This window comes from Drosophila obscura, unplaced genomic scaffold (assembly GCF_018151105.1).
Source record: "Drosophila obscura isolate BZ-5 IFL unplaced genomic scaffold, ASM1815110v1 contig_200, whole genome shotgun sequence".
NCBI classification, from domain to species: Eukaryota; Metazoa; Arthropoda; class Insecta; order Diptera; family Drosophilidae; genus Drosophila; species Drosophila obscura.
Window position 1 is genome coordinate 238,164 of NW_024542791.1, and position 15,018 is coordinate 253,181.

Here is a 15,018-nt window from a genome sequence, read left to right on the forward strand (position 1 = left end):
GACCTATTTTAGATGTCAGCTCGCCAAGCTTGGGTTCGGAATTGTCATTTGGTTTCGAAATTATATTTGATCTCTCATTCCTTGTGAGAACATTCTCCACTTCACAATCAAAGTACACACAATTAGGAAAAATTTAACTAAAAATTTGAAGGCATAAAAAATCCTTTGCAAACCAAAATCTTTAGTCGAGCGAAATTAAATAATGTCAAGCCCTGCATTAGCCGTGGAGGAAGTACTCCGAGGGGATGTAGCAAAGGTAGGTGGCACATCATTTTCGAAGTAAAATCCTTTTCAGCAGTGAATCGACCCCAGGTACGTCCGGATAATGCCGTGATCCGCATTTCGCCCCGTCAGGCTGCGAATTTTCAGACTGTCGCAGCTCTGCCCAATCCACCGGCAGCTTTGATGGGACCACTCGCCCTGGACGGCTCTGTTCCTGTGTTGCTGCCAATCCTGGACTATGTGCGTCAGCTGCTGACCAATCCCTTTCCCCGAGAGCCCGAGTCCACGGATCTCAGGCTGGACATTGCCTCCCACAGGCAGCGACTGTATGAGAGCATCGTCGCCGTTGTGGGCATACTGCGGAACGTGATTGCGTCGATGGCACGGGATTTGCCCATGAGTCCGGATGATAGGAACAACTATCAGAGATTGCGCACACTGTACTTTTCGGCCTTCGAGATAGGGAACTCTCTTCGCCGGACGATGGATGCGGAGGGAATCGTTGCCTTTCCGACCACTAGCTTTTCGGTTTATACGTGGCCCCGCCACTATATTGTGGTAACACCTGGCACCAGCGCTCGCCATGCAAACTTCGGTGGCAGTTCCATGCCTTATCCGTGGCGGAATCCTTATCTCTTCACACCTCACCTGGGACCACATTACTTTGAGAGGGGCATGGGACACCGGGATGCACTCATGGAAACGGGGTACTGGGACGAAAACGATTATCCCGATGAGGCCTCAATTGACCCCCCTGCAAACGAGGAGAGGGAAGCCAGGAACAATGGTATTTGGGAGGAGGACGAAGACGACAATAATGATATTTTGGAAGAAGACGTAGATGATGATCCTCGACAAATGATCAACGAAAATATTTACCTCCGAGACAGCGAAGACCCATAACACTTTTTTCGATCCTGTTTAAATATATTGTAATGCTGTAAAGATTGCCCCAGTTTTTGCCAAGGTTTTTGTTTGAGTGTAGATTCCGTAACCCCATTGGCGAAAGAGCAGCGACAAACAAAACACTTGCATTCCCACAATTAGCATTGCATTCGCTGCAAGAAGCAACGGTAACTGCAGCTTCAGGCAGAACAGGAAAGGAAGGAAGAAGACTGGCTTTTTTTGCCGAAGCTCTTAATACACTTGCAGAGCTATCCAAAAATGTAAAAATATACATCTCAGAGTTGCATGCATCTCAAATACTAAGCAACTAATCTAATTAGAAGCTAATTTGCTTTCGATACGTTACCAACATTTGGTTCAATTCAAAATACCCTCTAGAAGTGTACAGCCCAACATGTAAATTACGGCCCGTGGCTGATGTCAGTCAATGTTAACATTGTGACAAAGCAGCTACAACAGAAGGAGCAGCGCTATTGACGTCGTCGTCAGTTAAGCAACTGTAAATTAAACAGTGACTGCACCGAAAAAGAGAGGGCAGCATAGTGCAGTGGGGGGAATGATCATCAAGACAATAAGTTAGCTGCAGGCAATAGTTCACTATATGAGTAAAGAGGTTCTTCAAAGTAAAATAAAAAATTACTGATGTGTGATTAACACAATTTCTTTTAAATTATTAATTACGCACAGCCACAGAGCCTACACAATATACCCCTCTGGAAGTTCATGTAAAGGGTAAGCAAACATGCATGTGGCATCATGAACTCCCACGCTCTCACACTCTCTCCCTCTCTTCACACGTACACACACACCAACACACACACGGGTTTGAGCAGCTCTTGCTTTCCCTTTACGTTTCTCTCGCGTTGGCTGCCAACACTGTGACGTAGGCTCCCCACACCAATCGACCTGCGTTGGGGCCGTTTCTCCCTCTCCCATTTTCTCTCTCTCACTCTTAAGCAGGCACAAACATGCACACTTGTGTCGTTTTCACTCGCTCGGTTGGCTGGCGGTGCTGTTCGCCTGCTGCGAGTCTCTGGCCGCCTGTTCCCTCGTATCGCGTAGAGGGACCTGCCTCAATGTTGCGCGTTCACTTTTAGGGAGCCTACACCGTAAAAATTAGCGCCGCTGTGGCGTTTTTTTTTTTTTTGTTGCTATTTCCATCCAAGCACCCCCTACTCTGAATTGGAGTTTGGGCACATCAGTTTGGTGGCCTGCAGAGGCGCCGCTTCGAGTTTTGGCGCCTGCGTGGAGTGCAACGGTTTTGCAGCTTTGTCGCTTGCAGCTTAGCGGGAACTATTTTTGATTTCGGACGGCTCTGTAGCTTTTGCAAATTTCTGAACGCTTGTTCGCAAAACCGCAGTCAGCGATGGCAATGCCAGCGGCAGCAGACGTAACGGTACATTGCCACCCGCCACGACGTTGCCAACGACGACGACGACGGTACCTATGGTCGCTATGGCCATCTGATAGACAGCTGTCTTATTGTCTACGGTTACGTCAGTCAAAATGACGCATCGTGTTTTGGTAACAGGAAAGCATAAAAATCCAGCCAGACAATGCGACGGCTGCGAATGCGGCTGGAGCGCGAAAGAAAAATCCCCACAAAACAAAAGAATAATAAAAAGCAAACACACAGCACAAAGAAACAGCAGCGCGTCACGACAAAAGCCACCCTCGCAACACACGACGTTTGCTGGTTTTTTTTGTTGCTGTTTTATTTTTCAAATTAGACAAAGTGCATGTCTGGTCTGGCTAAACTCTCCAAAAGAACACAACGGAAGACAGAGATAGAGAGTGAGAGAGAGAGGAGTAAAACACTTCACACTCCAGTCTAGTCAGCAGAAACCACGCTCAAAATCTTGCGCCCTATAAAACGCAACCATAAAAAGTTATCTTCGGGGCACGACATTTTAAATACCCTTGAAGGTGAAATCTTACTGCCCACTTCCGTTATACATAGAAATGATATTGAACTTCACAGCTCCTAGACGGAGTTGCTGTCTGCTATGCAGGGTCAAAAAGCCTTGTTCCCTGTATCGCAAACGTCTGCTCAAAGTAATAATACCATTTTAAAGGGTATGTAAACAACGACCCATGCCAGCATAAAACAATTCTTGCTGCTGCTTTCACACACACAAAAGACCAGACAGATACGAAAAAATCCAAAATAAACCAGCAGCGTCCAACTCTGTGCGCCTGCTGCTTTGCGGACAAAATTTGAGCAGATCCGCTCACAAAAAAAACGGCATTATGTACAAAAAACTATAAAATAGTGTTTGTGGTGGGGCTTTGTGGTGCGATTGAGGTTCCGTTCCGTAGGTTCCACAACCCAAAGCGTTCCAACGGCGCTGGACTGGGCTCCACAAGCGCTGGCTAGCCTGGCCTGGTCTTTGGGGCCGGAACATCATCCCATGCCACTTCCAATTGGAAATTTGCTCCCATGCGAGCACACACAAATCACATGGGAAAAGTCCCCAACTGGTATTTTAGAGCAGGCGCACAGCTTGTCCCAGCTGCAGTCTTCTCAAAGAGTTGGTTTTACTCAGATAAGAAGCCAAAGCCAATGACAAAAAAAAAAAAAAGCAGAACGAGATAAGCAGCAAAGAGTGAGAGCGGAGAGCAGCTAGCACTGACAGAAATGAGCAATGCACTCCCGCGGGCAAAAAGGTCACACTAATCGATCGAGTGGGGGGAGATAAGACTGGAATGGAGGAGTTATATTAAATATTACCACTATGGTATGGTATTTCATCAAATCTGACGCTACTGTACATCGTACTCCCCCTGACATTTAATGACTTTCCCGATTGCTCCAAAAAATGTTTCATCAAAAATTATTCCACTTATCGCTTGTCAAACTTTTTTTTTATTAACTGATAATTATTTAGCGATATGGGGGAACTTTCTATATAAAGGCTTCAGCTTGGAGTGTTGCCCAGTCAGTCGCACGGCAATAGCAGCCAAGTATTCTACTTCTACTTATTTAGATCTCACGGTAAGAGTTGTATTAAAGAGAACAGAACGCGTAAGAGAACTAGAACGATCGCGAGAGCTTGCAATGAAAGCTTTAGTTTTTTGGCCCCACTAAAATGTTCAGTATAATTTTTTGACTGAACGTGTACGGTTTTTCAAGTGTAACTCAATTATTAAATATTTATTGGTGCTCTTGTGTTGGCAACATACAGTACTAAGAGAGTTTTAAAGAGTACAAGTTTGTTCTTAAATGACATTGGGAATATGAGCAGAGTAATTGATATCAACACGACCAAATGTTTCCACTGCCTCATAAACAACGAGAGAAAAAAGGCATCAAATTGTCAAACTGTTAAATGAGTTGTTGTGTCGTGGACAAACAATTAGAGGGGAACATATCTATTTGGTTGGAATTTCACCATAAATTTAGAGGAGGCTCAAGTTTTGTGAGATAGTGAGTGGAGGAACATAATTTAACCCCTTTGACTTTGGGGGGTGATATTTTTAGAAATCAAAACTAACACCTTTCTGATGGACATCTATTTGTCCCAATCAGCGTGACAATCATGGCATTTTTTTGTGCCAAAAATATGACAAAATCAGTAGATGGATTAAGAGAGAATTTATGTTAATGTTTTGGTATATTTTTATGAAACATTGGCATACCGCAAGGTACCATTACCAAACAATCGAGAGAGGTTACAAATTTCCTCCAGTCCCTTTCATACTCTGTTTAATAGTACCAGCCTGATAGTTTCCTGTCTCTAATTTTATGTTCTTAGAGTATTTTGTGTCAAACTTGAAATTTCAATTAGTATCAATCAATACTTTTCTGAGAACAACAAGCCAAGCTCTCATCACCAGAAAGATGTTAATGTTTATTATGAATAACTAAAGCCAAAAAAAGCTGCAAAATAATATTCCCTTCTTTAAAAGTTTATTTTAAGCTAAAGTGGTTCCTTTCTCAATCCAGATATTCGCAAAGGCATTCTCTCGCTTTATTCTCATTCATTCTTGCCCAAACAAAAACCTGTTGCTTGTCTTATACCCTGTAGAAGAGAAATTCATCCACAGAACAGCTGCTCGGTAGCTTAAGCTTAGAGAGAGAGAGAGAGAAATCAGAATCAAAATGCTGAGCAGGTTGATTGGTGTATCAGCAACTATCATCAGCGGTAGATCTGGCAGCACTCTTCTGTCCAGAACTCGCTATAAGTCGGGGTGCGTATTGTGCCTGTTGATTAGTGTCTTTTCAAGACCGGCTCAGATCACACCGTTCAAGTGCTCGTTCTCGGCTTACCATGGCTTTCAAAGCTCAACTTTTACTCCCACTTCTGGTGGCCTTGTCAATAACCTGTAACAATGCTTCGTTTGTGCGCAGAGGCAAGAACCACACACAGACCATGTCGACGGGAAAGGCTTTCAAGGTGCTGGTTACCCATCCCGAGGTGCCGCAGGCGGGCATCGATCTGTTGAAAGAGAACTGCGAGATTATCCAAGTGGAGAGTTTGCCCACCAACCGGGCCGAGCTTCTGGAGAAGATCAGGGGCGTCGATGGTGTTCTCTGGGGCGGACATGAACCCCTCAATGCCGAGGTCCTGGATGCTGCCGGTCCCCAACTGAAATCCATCTCCACCATCTCGGCGGGCATCGACTATGTGGATGTGCCGGAAGTGAAGAAGCGCAAGATTCCCCTTGGACACACGCCAACGGTATTGAACACAGCTGTCGCTGATCTGGCTGTGGGTCTCCTGATCGCCGCTGGCCGTCGTTTCCATGAGGGACGCAGGAAGATCGAAACGTGAGTCCCACATATAGTCCCCTCCATTAGATCTTACTTTACGTTCCTACTTTCAATTTCAGCGACAACTGGGAGAACTACCATCTGAACTGGATGCTGGGTCAGGATATCCGTGACTCCACCGTTGGTTTCTTCGGGTTCGGAGGCATTGGCCAGGCCATTGCCAAGCGTCTGTCCGGTTTCGATATCAGCCAAGTGCTCTACACCACCCGACGACGTGTCCACAAGGAGATTGAGGAGGAGTTGAATGCCAAGAAGGTCGACTTTGACACCCTTCTGGCCCAAAGTGACTTTATTGTCATTGCCTCTCCCCTGACAGCTGACACGCAGGGCGTGTTCAATGCCACCGCCTTCAACAAAATGAAGCAGACCGCCGTTCTGGTCAACATTGGTCGCGGCAGTAAGTGCTCAGTAGATCTATCACCTAAGGAATTACATATATTTCACAATGTTTCTTCTCAATCTAGAAATCGTCAAACAGCATGATCTTTATTTGGCTCTAAAGTCCAACCGAATCTTTGCCGCTGGTCTGGATGTCACAGATCCCGAACCAATGCTTGCCACTGATAGACTTCTGGCTCTGGAGAACGTTGGTAAGTTGAGTAATGGAAATAATTTTGGGATTATTGATAGCAGTCGGTGGGTGTGACTGTGAGGTCCCCTGGCTGGGAAGTATTTCTGGCCTTGTTATCAGTACAGAGATTCCGTCTTATCTGTGCAAGTAGTTCACTGTGACTAAAGTATGTCGGAGGGATTTAATTCATACGTGGGTGACGGATTGGTAAGGTTTTATGAAGGTTATAAAAGAATCTTAAAGTGTGTTCCCAATCACAAGAAATAAAAGAAGTTTTGTAAGTCATTTGGGGTAGACAATTGTCAAGCTGTTGCCAGAAATATGCGAACAAAACAAAGTCTCAGTATCAGTAAGCTATCTCTCAATTAAACCTCTATTATGTTGACTCGTTTGACCTTTCTTTAGTATTTTTGGAGCGTAATCTTGCCAATTACTTGAGAAATTCAAAACAAAACAAAAAACTCTTATCTCTATGGCTAAATTCCTTATCTAAGAACGAACCTCTAACCACTTGACAATCTCCCTCTCTTTCTTACAGTTATCCTGCCCCACATTGGATCCGCCACGAATCGCACTCGTGCCGAAATGGCCACCATTGCCGCCCACAATGTGCTCCGTGGATTGGTTGGAGAGCCCATGCTGTCGCCCGCCTACTAGGAAATGCAAATGTTAATGGACCAAGGGAACCAGAGTGGATTGCCACTCTCAGTTAACGAAACCAGTCAAGTGTGAAAGGTTCCAGATGTGAGAATAAAAAATTATAATTAAAACAAAAACATCAATTAATAATGTGAAAAATGGCAACGGGCTAAAATTTAATTAAGAAATGTGAAAGGGAGGCTAGCATTGGTTTGCATGCCCATTAGAGATGTATCAGATGAATGAAATAGTGCTTCGATATCCACAGATGTTGGCAGAATTATGTAGAAATATCTTCAACTACAACTTGTAGGAATCTTGTTCTATCTTGAACAAAGAAAACTGAACATAGGGGACTAATTATAATACCCTCTGCACAAAGTTTATATATGTACTAAAAGAAAAAAACAAGCAGGGAGCTTAATGTGAGAGGCAAAACTATATTCCACAGAAAGCTTAAGAGCACTCAAAGTTTAAGAGCAAGAGGCAAACGGAGCTGAGTGCAAAAGCTTGCAAATTGTTTTGGGCTGGGTTGGGTTGTGGGAAAATTTTCCATTGAGCATTTCATTGCTGCCTCTGCCCCGCGCTAGTTCGTTGTCCATGTCGACTGTTCGCGCCGCCACCAGCGCCGCCTTTAAGGTGCTCATTTCGCATCCAAATGTGCCAGCGCCGGCCCTGGAACTGCTCCGATCCCGCGGGGCGGAGACCATAATCTGCCAGAGTGTGCCGCCATGCAGGGAGGAGATTCTACAGAAGTTGCCCGGCGTAGATGCGATCTATTGGGCCCACTATCAGCCACTGAATGCAGGCATACTGGACGCGGCTGGACCACAACTGCGGTGTGTCAGCACCATGTCATCGGGCATTGATTTTGTGGATGTGCCGGAAGTGAAGAAGCGCAAGATTCCCCTGGGTCACACTCCTGGCGTGGTGAAGAATTCGGTGGCGGATCTTTCCATTGGCCTGATGATTGCAGCGGGTCGGCACTTCCATGCCGGTCGCAATGATATCGAGAGGTGAGTGCAGATGCCGGTGAACAGCTGATTGAGCTTTGCACAAGCTTTTGGCTTAGCTTTTGTCATGGAAATCCACGTTGCAATTGGCCTGCCAACTTGATTCGATGATTTGAAATTATAATTTTGGAAATATTTAATATCTCCCTCAGTTCCCAATGGAAAACGGAGCTGATTGACTGGCGGATGGGCCAGGAGATACGCGACTCTGTCATCGGTTTCTTTGGCTTTGGCGGCATCAGTCAGGCCATTGCCAAGCGGCTCCAGTGCTGGGATGTGGCCAAAATCCTCTATCACACACGCACCCGCAAGGAGAACGAGGGGGAGTTCAACGCGGAACATGTACCCTTCGAGCGGCTGCTGCAGGAGAGCGACTTCCTGGTGGTTGCTGCACCACTCACGGACGAGACGCGCGGCAAATTCAATGCCAAAGCCTTTGCACTGATGAAGTCCAGCGCCGTGTTTGTAAATGTGGCCAGAGGGGGCGAGTACGGGGGTCTGAAAGATCATTATTTCAGTAATTTTAATTGCATTTTCTTAGGTCTCGTCATTCAAAGCGATCTGCACGAAGCTCTGACCAAGGGGCAGATCTTTGCAGCTGGCTTGGATGTCACCACACCTGAACCGTTGCCTGCTGATGATCCCATACTGAAGCTGCCCAATTGCGGTGAGATATAGTAAGATATATTCCAATATGGATTGTTCTATGTTCTATCTTTAATTTGAAGTTATACTGCCCCATTTGGGAACGCAAACAATGAAGACAACCATCGAAATGAGTCTGCTGGCGGCCAACAACATTATAAATGCCATTGAAGGAAAGCCCATGATTAGGCCTGCATATTGAAGGATTAAATTAACTAAGAAGGACTACGAAATTAAGTCGTCAGTTGAGACATTTTAAGAGGCAAATTGTAACCCAGAAATTGAGATATTTGAATACTGTACCAAGTACAAAGAACTTTTATCATATCAGATTTTGACAATCAAATAATAATATATGATGAACAAAATTCCGCTCAGCAGTAAGCAGTAAGGATTCTGCAAACTCCTCTAATAATCTTATTTATTCACTAGAATTTCCCTCCTTATCCACCAGAACATGGGGTAGATATAAAGGCTCCCACTCGTCCCGCTGCAGTGCCTTGAGGTACTTCCTACGCTCCTCCAGCACTTTCTGCAGCATATCCATGTTGGGCTCCTCTGCCTGATGCTTCTGGGCAATCTCCAGGGCTCGTCGCCAGTTGTGCATGCGCAGAGCCAGACCCACTGCCTGCTGATACTGGCGATTGTGCAGCAGAATCGTCTCCGCCTCGAGCATCCTGCCCAGCATCAGGGAGTTCTCGGCCATCTGCTCGGCACTGGACGGGGTCAAGGTCTTTAGGTGCTGCAGATAGCTGACCTTGTCGATCTGCAGGGCCGCAGAGTAGGCCTCCTCGCTGAGCTGCAACTGGTGCTTCCTGGTGGCCACGGCGGCCAGAGTGGCCCACAGACTCGAGTGCTGACCCATCCGACAGATCTTCAGGGCCTGCTGCCACTGACCCTCGATGAGGGTGCGATGCAGCACTTCACAGTAGATGCTGACGTTGACGGGTAGCAGGGCGCCGCCGCAACGAAATGTGACCACGGCATCCTCGAAGCTATCGATGGTTATGTGCTTGCCGAATTCCCTGAAATGAAACCCATAGGATTAGCTAGAGTTCAAAGTAATCCCCTCCACCTTACGCCGTATCCAGGGTAATTGTCGTCAGGGCAATAATTGTCGGATCGGAGGCTCCTTCGCCGGGGCAATACCAAATGCTGTAGCAGGAATCGTGCACCCCCACCAGAATATTTGTTTCGCTGGCCCACTTAATGGCCGTTAGCTGGGTTCCGATCTTGTAGATCTCATCCTGACGCTCTCCACTCAGATTGCGCGTCTCGCTGATGTACAGCTCCCGATTGGCATCAATGAAGGCCACAAACTGATCGTCCTGTGTGCCAGCGCGACAGGCGGCAATCTCCGCCAGCTGCTGCTTGGCCTTCAGCGAATGGGGATCGTACTGCCGCGATGCACCGGGCATCAGGTCAAACAGATGCAGCAGACTCGTGTCGGAGTTGTCGCGTATGGCGAGCACATCGAGGCCCAAGGACAGGGAGCGCCACGTCAGCAGCGGCAGCTGGGCCTGTGATCCAGGATAGCGAGGATTCAAGTGCAGGCGACCCGTATAGGTGTAGACCCAGATCGAAGAGGCGTCCAATACCATAAAGTATCTGAAAGTAAATACAGCATATTAAAAGGAACTGCAAGTAGATCCCTGAGGCAACAACAAACTTCTTTCCCACTTCGATGACTCGTGTGTCGTTCCTGCCATCGATGATGATCGGTGTATTGATGTACTTCTCGTTGTAGATATGCACCTGATGGGTGGTGGCTACTACTAAGTGCCCATAGCCCAGTGCAAAGTTGATTATCCGCTGGGGAAAGTCCAAAGCATCCTGACTGCCATTGGCAATGTCTCTCAGGACAATGGACTTGCGACTGGTGCTCGTTGCCTTGAGGTTCCTGGAGATGAGCTGCTGCTCCACAGCATGGGCTACAATCAGCTGACCCGTAGAGGTGCCACAGGCCACCTGAGTGCCATCCGCGGACCAGGCGAGTGTGAAAAAGGACCCCACACTGGGTGCTGTGAAGCGAGCGCTGTTGTAGGACCACTGAATAGGAGGCAAGAAGGATGTTTAGCTGTCTACCAAGAAGACTTTTCTGATGGATGAGACTCACCCCAGTGCTGTGGCAGAGCTTCAGCATATTAAAAGTGCCCACCAGCAGAAAGTCCTTTTCCGGATTGAAAGCTACGCTCGTGATGGCATACTCCTCCGCGGCGCTGGTGAAGAGATTTGCGCCCTGTGCATCCCAGATCTTAAAGCGAAAGTCCTCGCCCCCAGAGGCTATGATGTTGGATTGCGCGGACCAGCTCAAGGAGAGTACCAAGCCATCATGAGCACGCCACTAAAAGGGGGAGAATTAGGGTTAATTAGGATTAATGGGAGTTGGGAGCTATCCCTTCAGACATACCCTTATCGACTTGCTGTTGGCGGCCAGCGGTTTGATGGATATATGTCCGCCCTGGCAAAAGACAATCGAGGTGGAATTGGGCGCCCAGCGAGCACAGCGAATCGCCTCCTCGTTCTGTACGACCGTGGAGCGCAGCATGCCCGATCTTGACCAGATTTTTATGACACCATCCTCGCCTGCAGTAAGCAATCCAGCCCCATCGGGCGACCAGCGACCAGAACTGATGGCTGCTCCATGGGCAGAGATGCTCCGCTCCACACGCGCACTCTTGTTCAGGATGATGAATCGTCCATCGTTGCTGCAGATGAGCAGGGTATCGCTGCCCTTGCCACCGCCACTGCTGCGGCCCCCCAACAGCAGCCAGTGAAGATCAGTGGGCACAAAGTCATCCGGCAGTTTGGCCACTTCCACCGAATCCCGGCTCACGTCGCTCCACTTGAATATCTGATGGTCATCGCTGTGTAAGATTGCAAGAACATACATATATATGAGATAATTGAATAGTGGAAAATAATAGTTTTTTACCTAACAAAATAGATTTCCTCGTTGCTACTCCAGTCCACACAACTCAGGGGGTAATTGTTGGGCTGTGGAGTGCTCTCCGCCGCGTTCTCTGAAGCCTTTATGGAGCTCTTCTTGCAAAACCGCGTTCTTAACTTCATTTTGGAAACATTTGTAGTGACTGAAAATAGAAATTAAGCTTTGTTTTGGTAGTCTAGTCGAATGGTTGTCAGGGTGAATGTTTGTTGACGATTTTCGTTGCCATGGCAGCCCATGGTTCAGACACCGGCTGGTTTCTGCACACACTAAAGTAATTCTTTCCATAATTTCCCCAATTCCGCGCGATCTTTACGTGAATTTTAAATTTCCGTACGGTTCTGGCATTGGCTAAACGGCTGCGAAATATAATATTTCCCAAATGAATACGAACTTAAGTTTAATTTCCGATCTTTTCTCAGGCAATTCCAATCTCCATTGACGACAATAAATGAAATTACTAAAATTTTATATTTTCTTTAAAGATAATTTTTATTCACAGCCTAGATATTTACCCATTGATTTGTCGCACTATTTAATAATTTCCCCCCAAACTACAAATTTAGTCCCATAATTTATGTGGTTGTTGTATCGGTTAGATGGTTTCATTACTGACTAAAAGATTTCCTCTTGTGCCACCAACTTAATTTAATTATTTTGATGGACCGCTGAGATCATCGTTCGTATGGGTATTTAACTTCAATATTTCTTAATTGGTTTCATTTTTTACAGAGCCATGTAATTACCAAATTCCGTTTCCGCCGTTGCAAGATTTGCTGTAAGCAGATAAAGAGCTCCACTAGTGAGGGAATACCCGCGTTTTAGACGGCCAACCTGTAATTATGGTTTATTATTTAGCGAAGCAAGCGAAACTGTTTTCAGCGATAATCATTGTCATCGAGTGAGTCGCAGATGACATGGCAATTGTTTAGGCAAACAAGATTCGCCTTCTGACTGACGGAATCGCTAAATCGTGACCAGATCTGATTGAACACGGAGGGTAAATATCATCGTGATGGAGAGTGAAACTTTTAAGCCGCCCATAGAGCGCAAGAAACTTATTTTTGTACTAATTACTTCCTTTTTCTTTTAATTGCAGCCACTAAATGAGCTCCCAGCATAATGACCAACATAAAGTCTTGGTGTGCACAACTATACCTCAACCTTAATCGATTTCCAGGACAGTTGTCCTGCCGCGGGCTTCAATTATTTTCTAATTTGTTTGCAGTCATTAAAGGAAATTCATCAATAAATCGAATGAATCTGACTAATCATCGTACGACGCACCCCCAAGGGTTCACACACGTCACAGGCCCAGTGCATGTCCAATTTTCTTGCGTTTGCATATCTGCTGAGTCCCATCTATCTATCATGGGGTTGTCGGTTGTCTCTACCTTTTGTCTCTTTCCATGGAGTTTCTCCTTATCCAGACACGAGTTGGCATTCGAGTCGTAGTTGTAGGCGTAGTTTATTGGATTTACTTGACACAATTGACACATTTCTTGTACGTTGAACTTTTTACGTTCAATTTTCTTCTGAGGGAGTACGTTGACTTGGCTTGTGTGTTATTGGAGTTTGTTGTGGTATATGGGGCTGGATGTACTTATAAATTTATATATATATACTTATGCCTTGAATAGGAGAGTCTGAATCAGATATTTCCGTTTAATTTGCTAATTAGTTGGCTGGTCATTGAACTGGCTAGTCGTGGATTAGTCCCAAAATTGGAATTACACGAAAATTGTTCCATAATTCCATAATTAGAATATATGTATGTATATTGGGGGCAGAAGGCCTGGGTGCTCTCTTATTTTTCATGCATTCTGGCACTTGAATGAGGTGAGTCGCGGTTACAAAGGTCTATTCTCCTTCCAATCTGTGAGCAAACTGAAAACTCCACTTTTCGTCTTCTTCTTTTCGCTCACGCAATGCTCTTTAGCAATGCCCTTTCGATCCTCCTCCTACACACAACCGCGCCACACTCGGCTGAGACGACACTCTCTCGCGCTCAATCCTCGCTCTCAGCAGCAATGCCAAGAGAAGGAACCACGGATAAATTACTGCGTAGTTTCTGTTCTCCTTTATAGATATTGTTTCTTAATTCTATACATTTCTGTTTACCGTTTCATCATTTCTTATACATCTCCGATATATATTTATTGACGTTATTTATTTATTCATATCAGAATATCAGAATATCAGAATATCGTCGGCATGGCCTGATGGGCTGACCGGAAGGAACTAAATCTCGTTGGGTCGTACAAAATGGTACGATCTGGTACGACTATTCCACATTGTTAAGTTTGTTTTTTTGCCATGGACTGTCATCCTCTATGGATGTCCTATGGCCAAACGCCACCCAGTTCTGACTCTCATTGCTACTTATATTTACGTAATGGAATCAATCTGTAAATGATTAAGTTTTATTTCACATATTTAGCTCAAAACAGTTGACACTTTGGGTTGCTTGGTACTGAATTTACATTGGTTCTAGCTAAAAAAGAAGAAATTGTCGCTCTCTAAATTCTAGTAAATATTTTATGAGGTTTCTTCCTATTCATTTCTTGGGGAAAAACCAACTTTGCTCGAACTATTTTATGTTTAACCAACTCTCATAAATTCTGTTCTTGTCATAAATTTGTCGTAAAATATTTAAGACTCGGAAGACTAATCCAAAGCCAAAACCAACTTTATTAAAATCGAGGACACTCGCTCAAAAACAATCGCAGACACTAGAAGACAAAACACACTCAATCACTCTGCCACTCACACTCATTCGCACTCCCTTTCCCCCTGGTTTCAATTGAAAACGCATAAAGTAGTTGCAACAAATGTTGTGGCACCAGCACGCAGTGCCTCTCCATTCCACGCCCCTAAGCGAAGCGCGTTGCCCAAGTGCCAACATTGCATTTCCTTATCAGAGACTTGCACTTGATTAGACGACGGGCGACGTTGATGGCCAAATCGAACTCAGCATTCAATTGCTGGTGACGACTGTCTGCAGAGGAACGACCACAACGGTGACGATACGATGACGATAGAAACCACAACCACAGCCATTGAGCGGCAAATGGTGCGAAAAAACGCACTGGCTAACTGCACAGTGGGAACAATTGGGGAAACGTGGAACTTGTATGCTGGTTAGTTTTATCTTTAAATAAACTAATCTTAATTTCGAAAAAAAAGCATGAATATCGATTTTCCCAAGGCCAGAGAAGATATGCGTTAAAACATATGTTGGGAGTAATAAATAAATAAAATGTCACAGGGAGCAACCTATCCACCAATAGAACATTGACTG

General features: G+C 45.5%; 3 protein-coding genes across 3 annotated transcripts; 2 read left to right on the plus strand and 1 right to left on the minus strand.

Moving 5' to 3' along the window:
• The first annotated feature begins 67 nt into the window (after positions 1-67).
• LOC111079908 lies at positions 68-1,188 on the plus strand. Its single transcript, XM_022375245.2, has 2 exons — positions 68-256; positions 313-1,188. The coding sequence occupies exons 1-2, from the start codon at positions 203-205 to the stop codon at positions 1,123-1,125; spliced, it is 867 nt and encodes a 288-aa protein (XP_022230937.2). The 5' UTR covers positions 68-202; the 3' UTR covers positions 1,126-1,188.
• Positions 1,189-5,479: 4,291 nt separating this feature from the next.
• LOC111079906 (D-3-phosphoglycerate dehydrogenase) lies at positions 5,480-9,077 on the plus strand. Its single transcript, XM_022375241.2, has 8 exons — positions 5,480-5,899; positions 5,962-6,299; positions 6,367-6,492; positions 7,012-7,122; positions 7,591-8,128; positions 8,278-8,609; positions 8,667-8,792; positions 8,854-9,077. Exons 1-8 carry the CDS (start codon positions 5,502-5,504, stop codon positions 8,970-8,972), a joined length of 2,088 nt encoding a protein of 695 aa, XP_022230933.2. The 5' UTR covers positions 5,480-5,501; the 3' UTR covers positions 8,973-9,077.
• On the minus strand, positions 9,074-13,590 carry LOC111079904 (intraflagellar transport protein 80 homolog). The gene is made up of 7 exons (XM_022375238.2): positions 13,347-13,590; positions 11,706-11,862; positions 11,181-11,637; positions 10,887-11,114; positions 10,440-10,819; positions 9,851-10,378; positions 9,074-9,795 (listed from the first exon to the last, which is right to left on the minus strand). The coding sequence occupies exons 2-7, from the start codon at positions 11,840-11,842 to the stop codon at positions 9,192-9,194; spliced, it is 2,334 nt and encodes a 777-aa protein (XP_022230930.2). The 5' UTR covers positions 11,843-11,862; positions 13,347-13,590; the 3' UTR covers positions 9,074-9,191.
• Between the last annotated feature and the right edge of the window lie 1,428 nt (positions 13,591-15,018).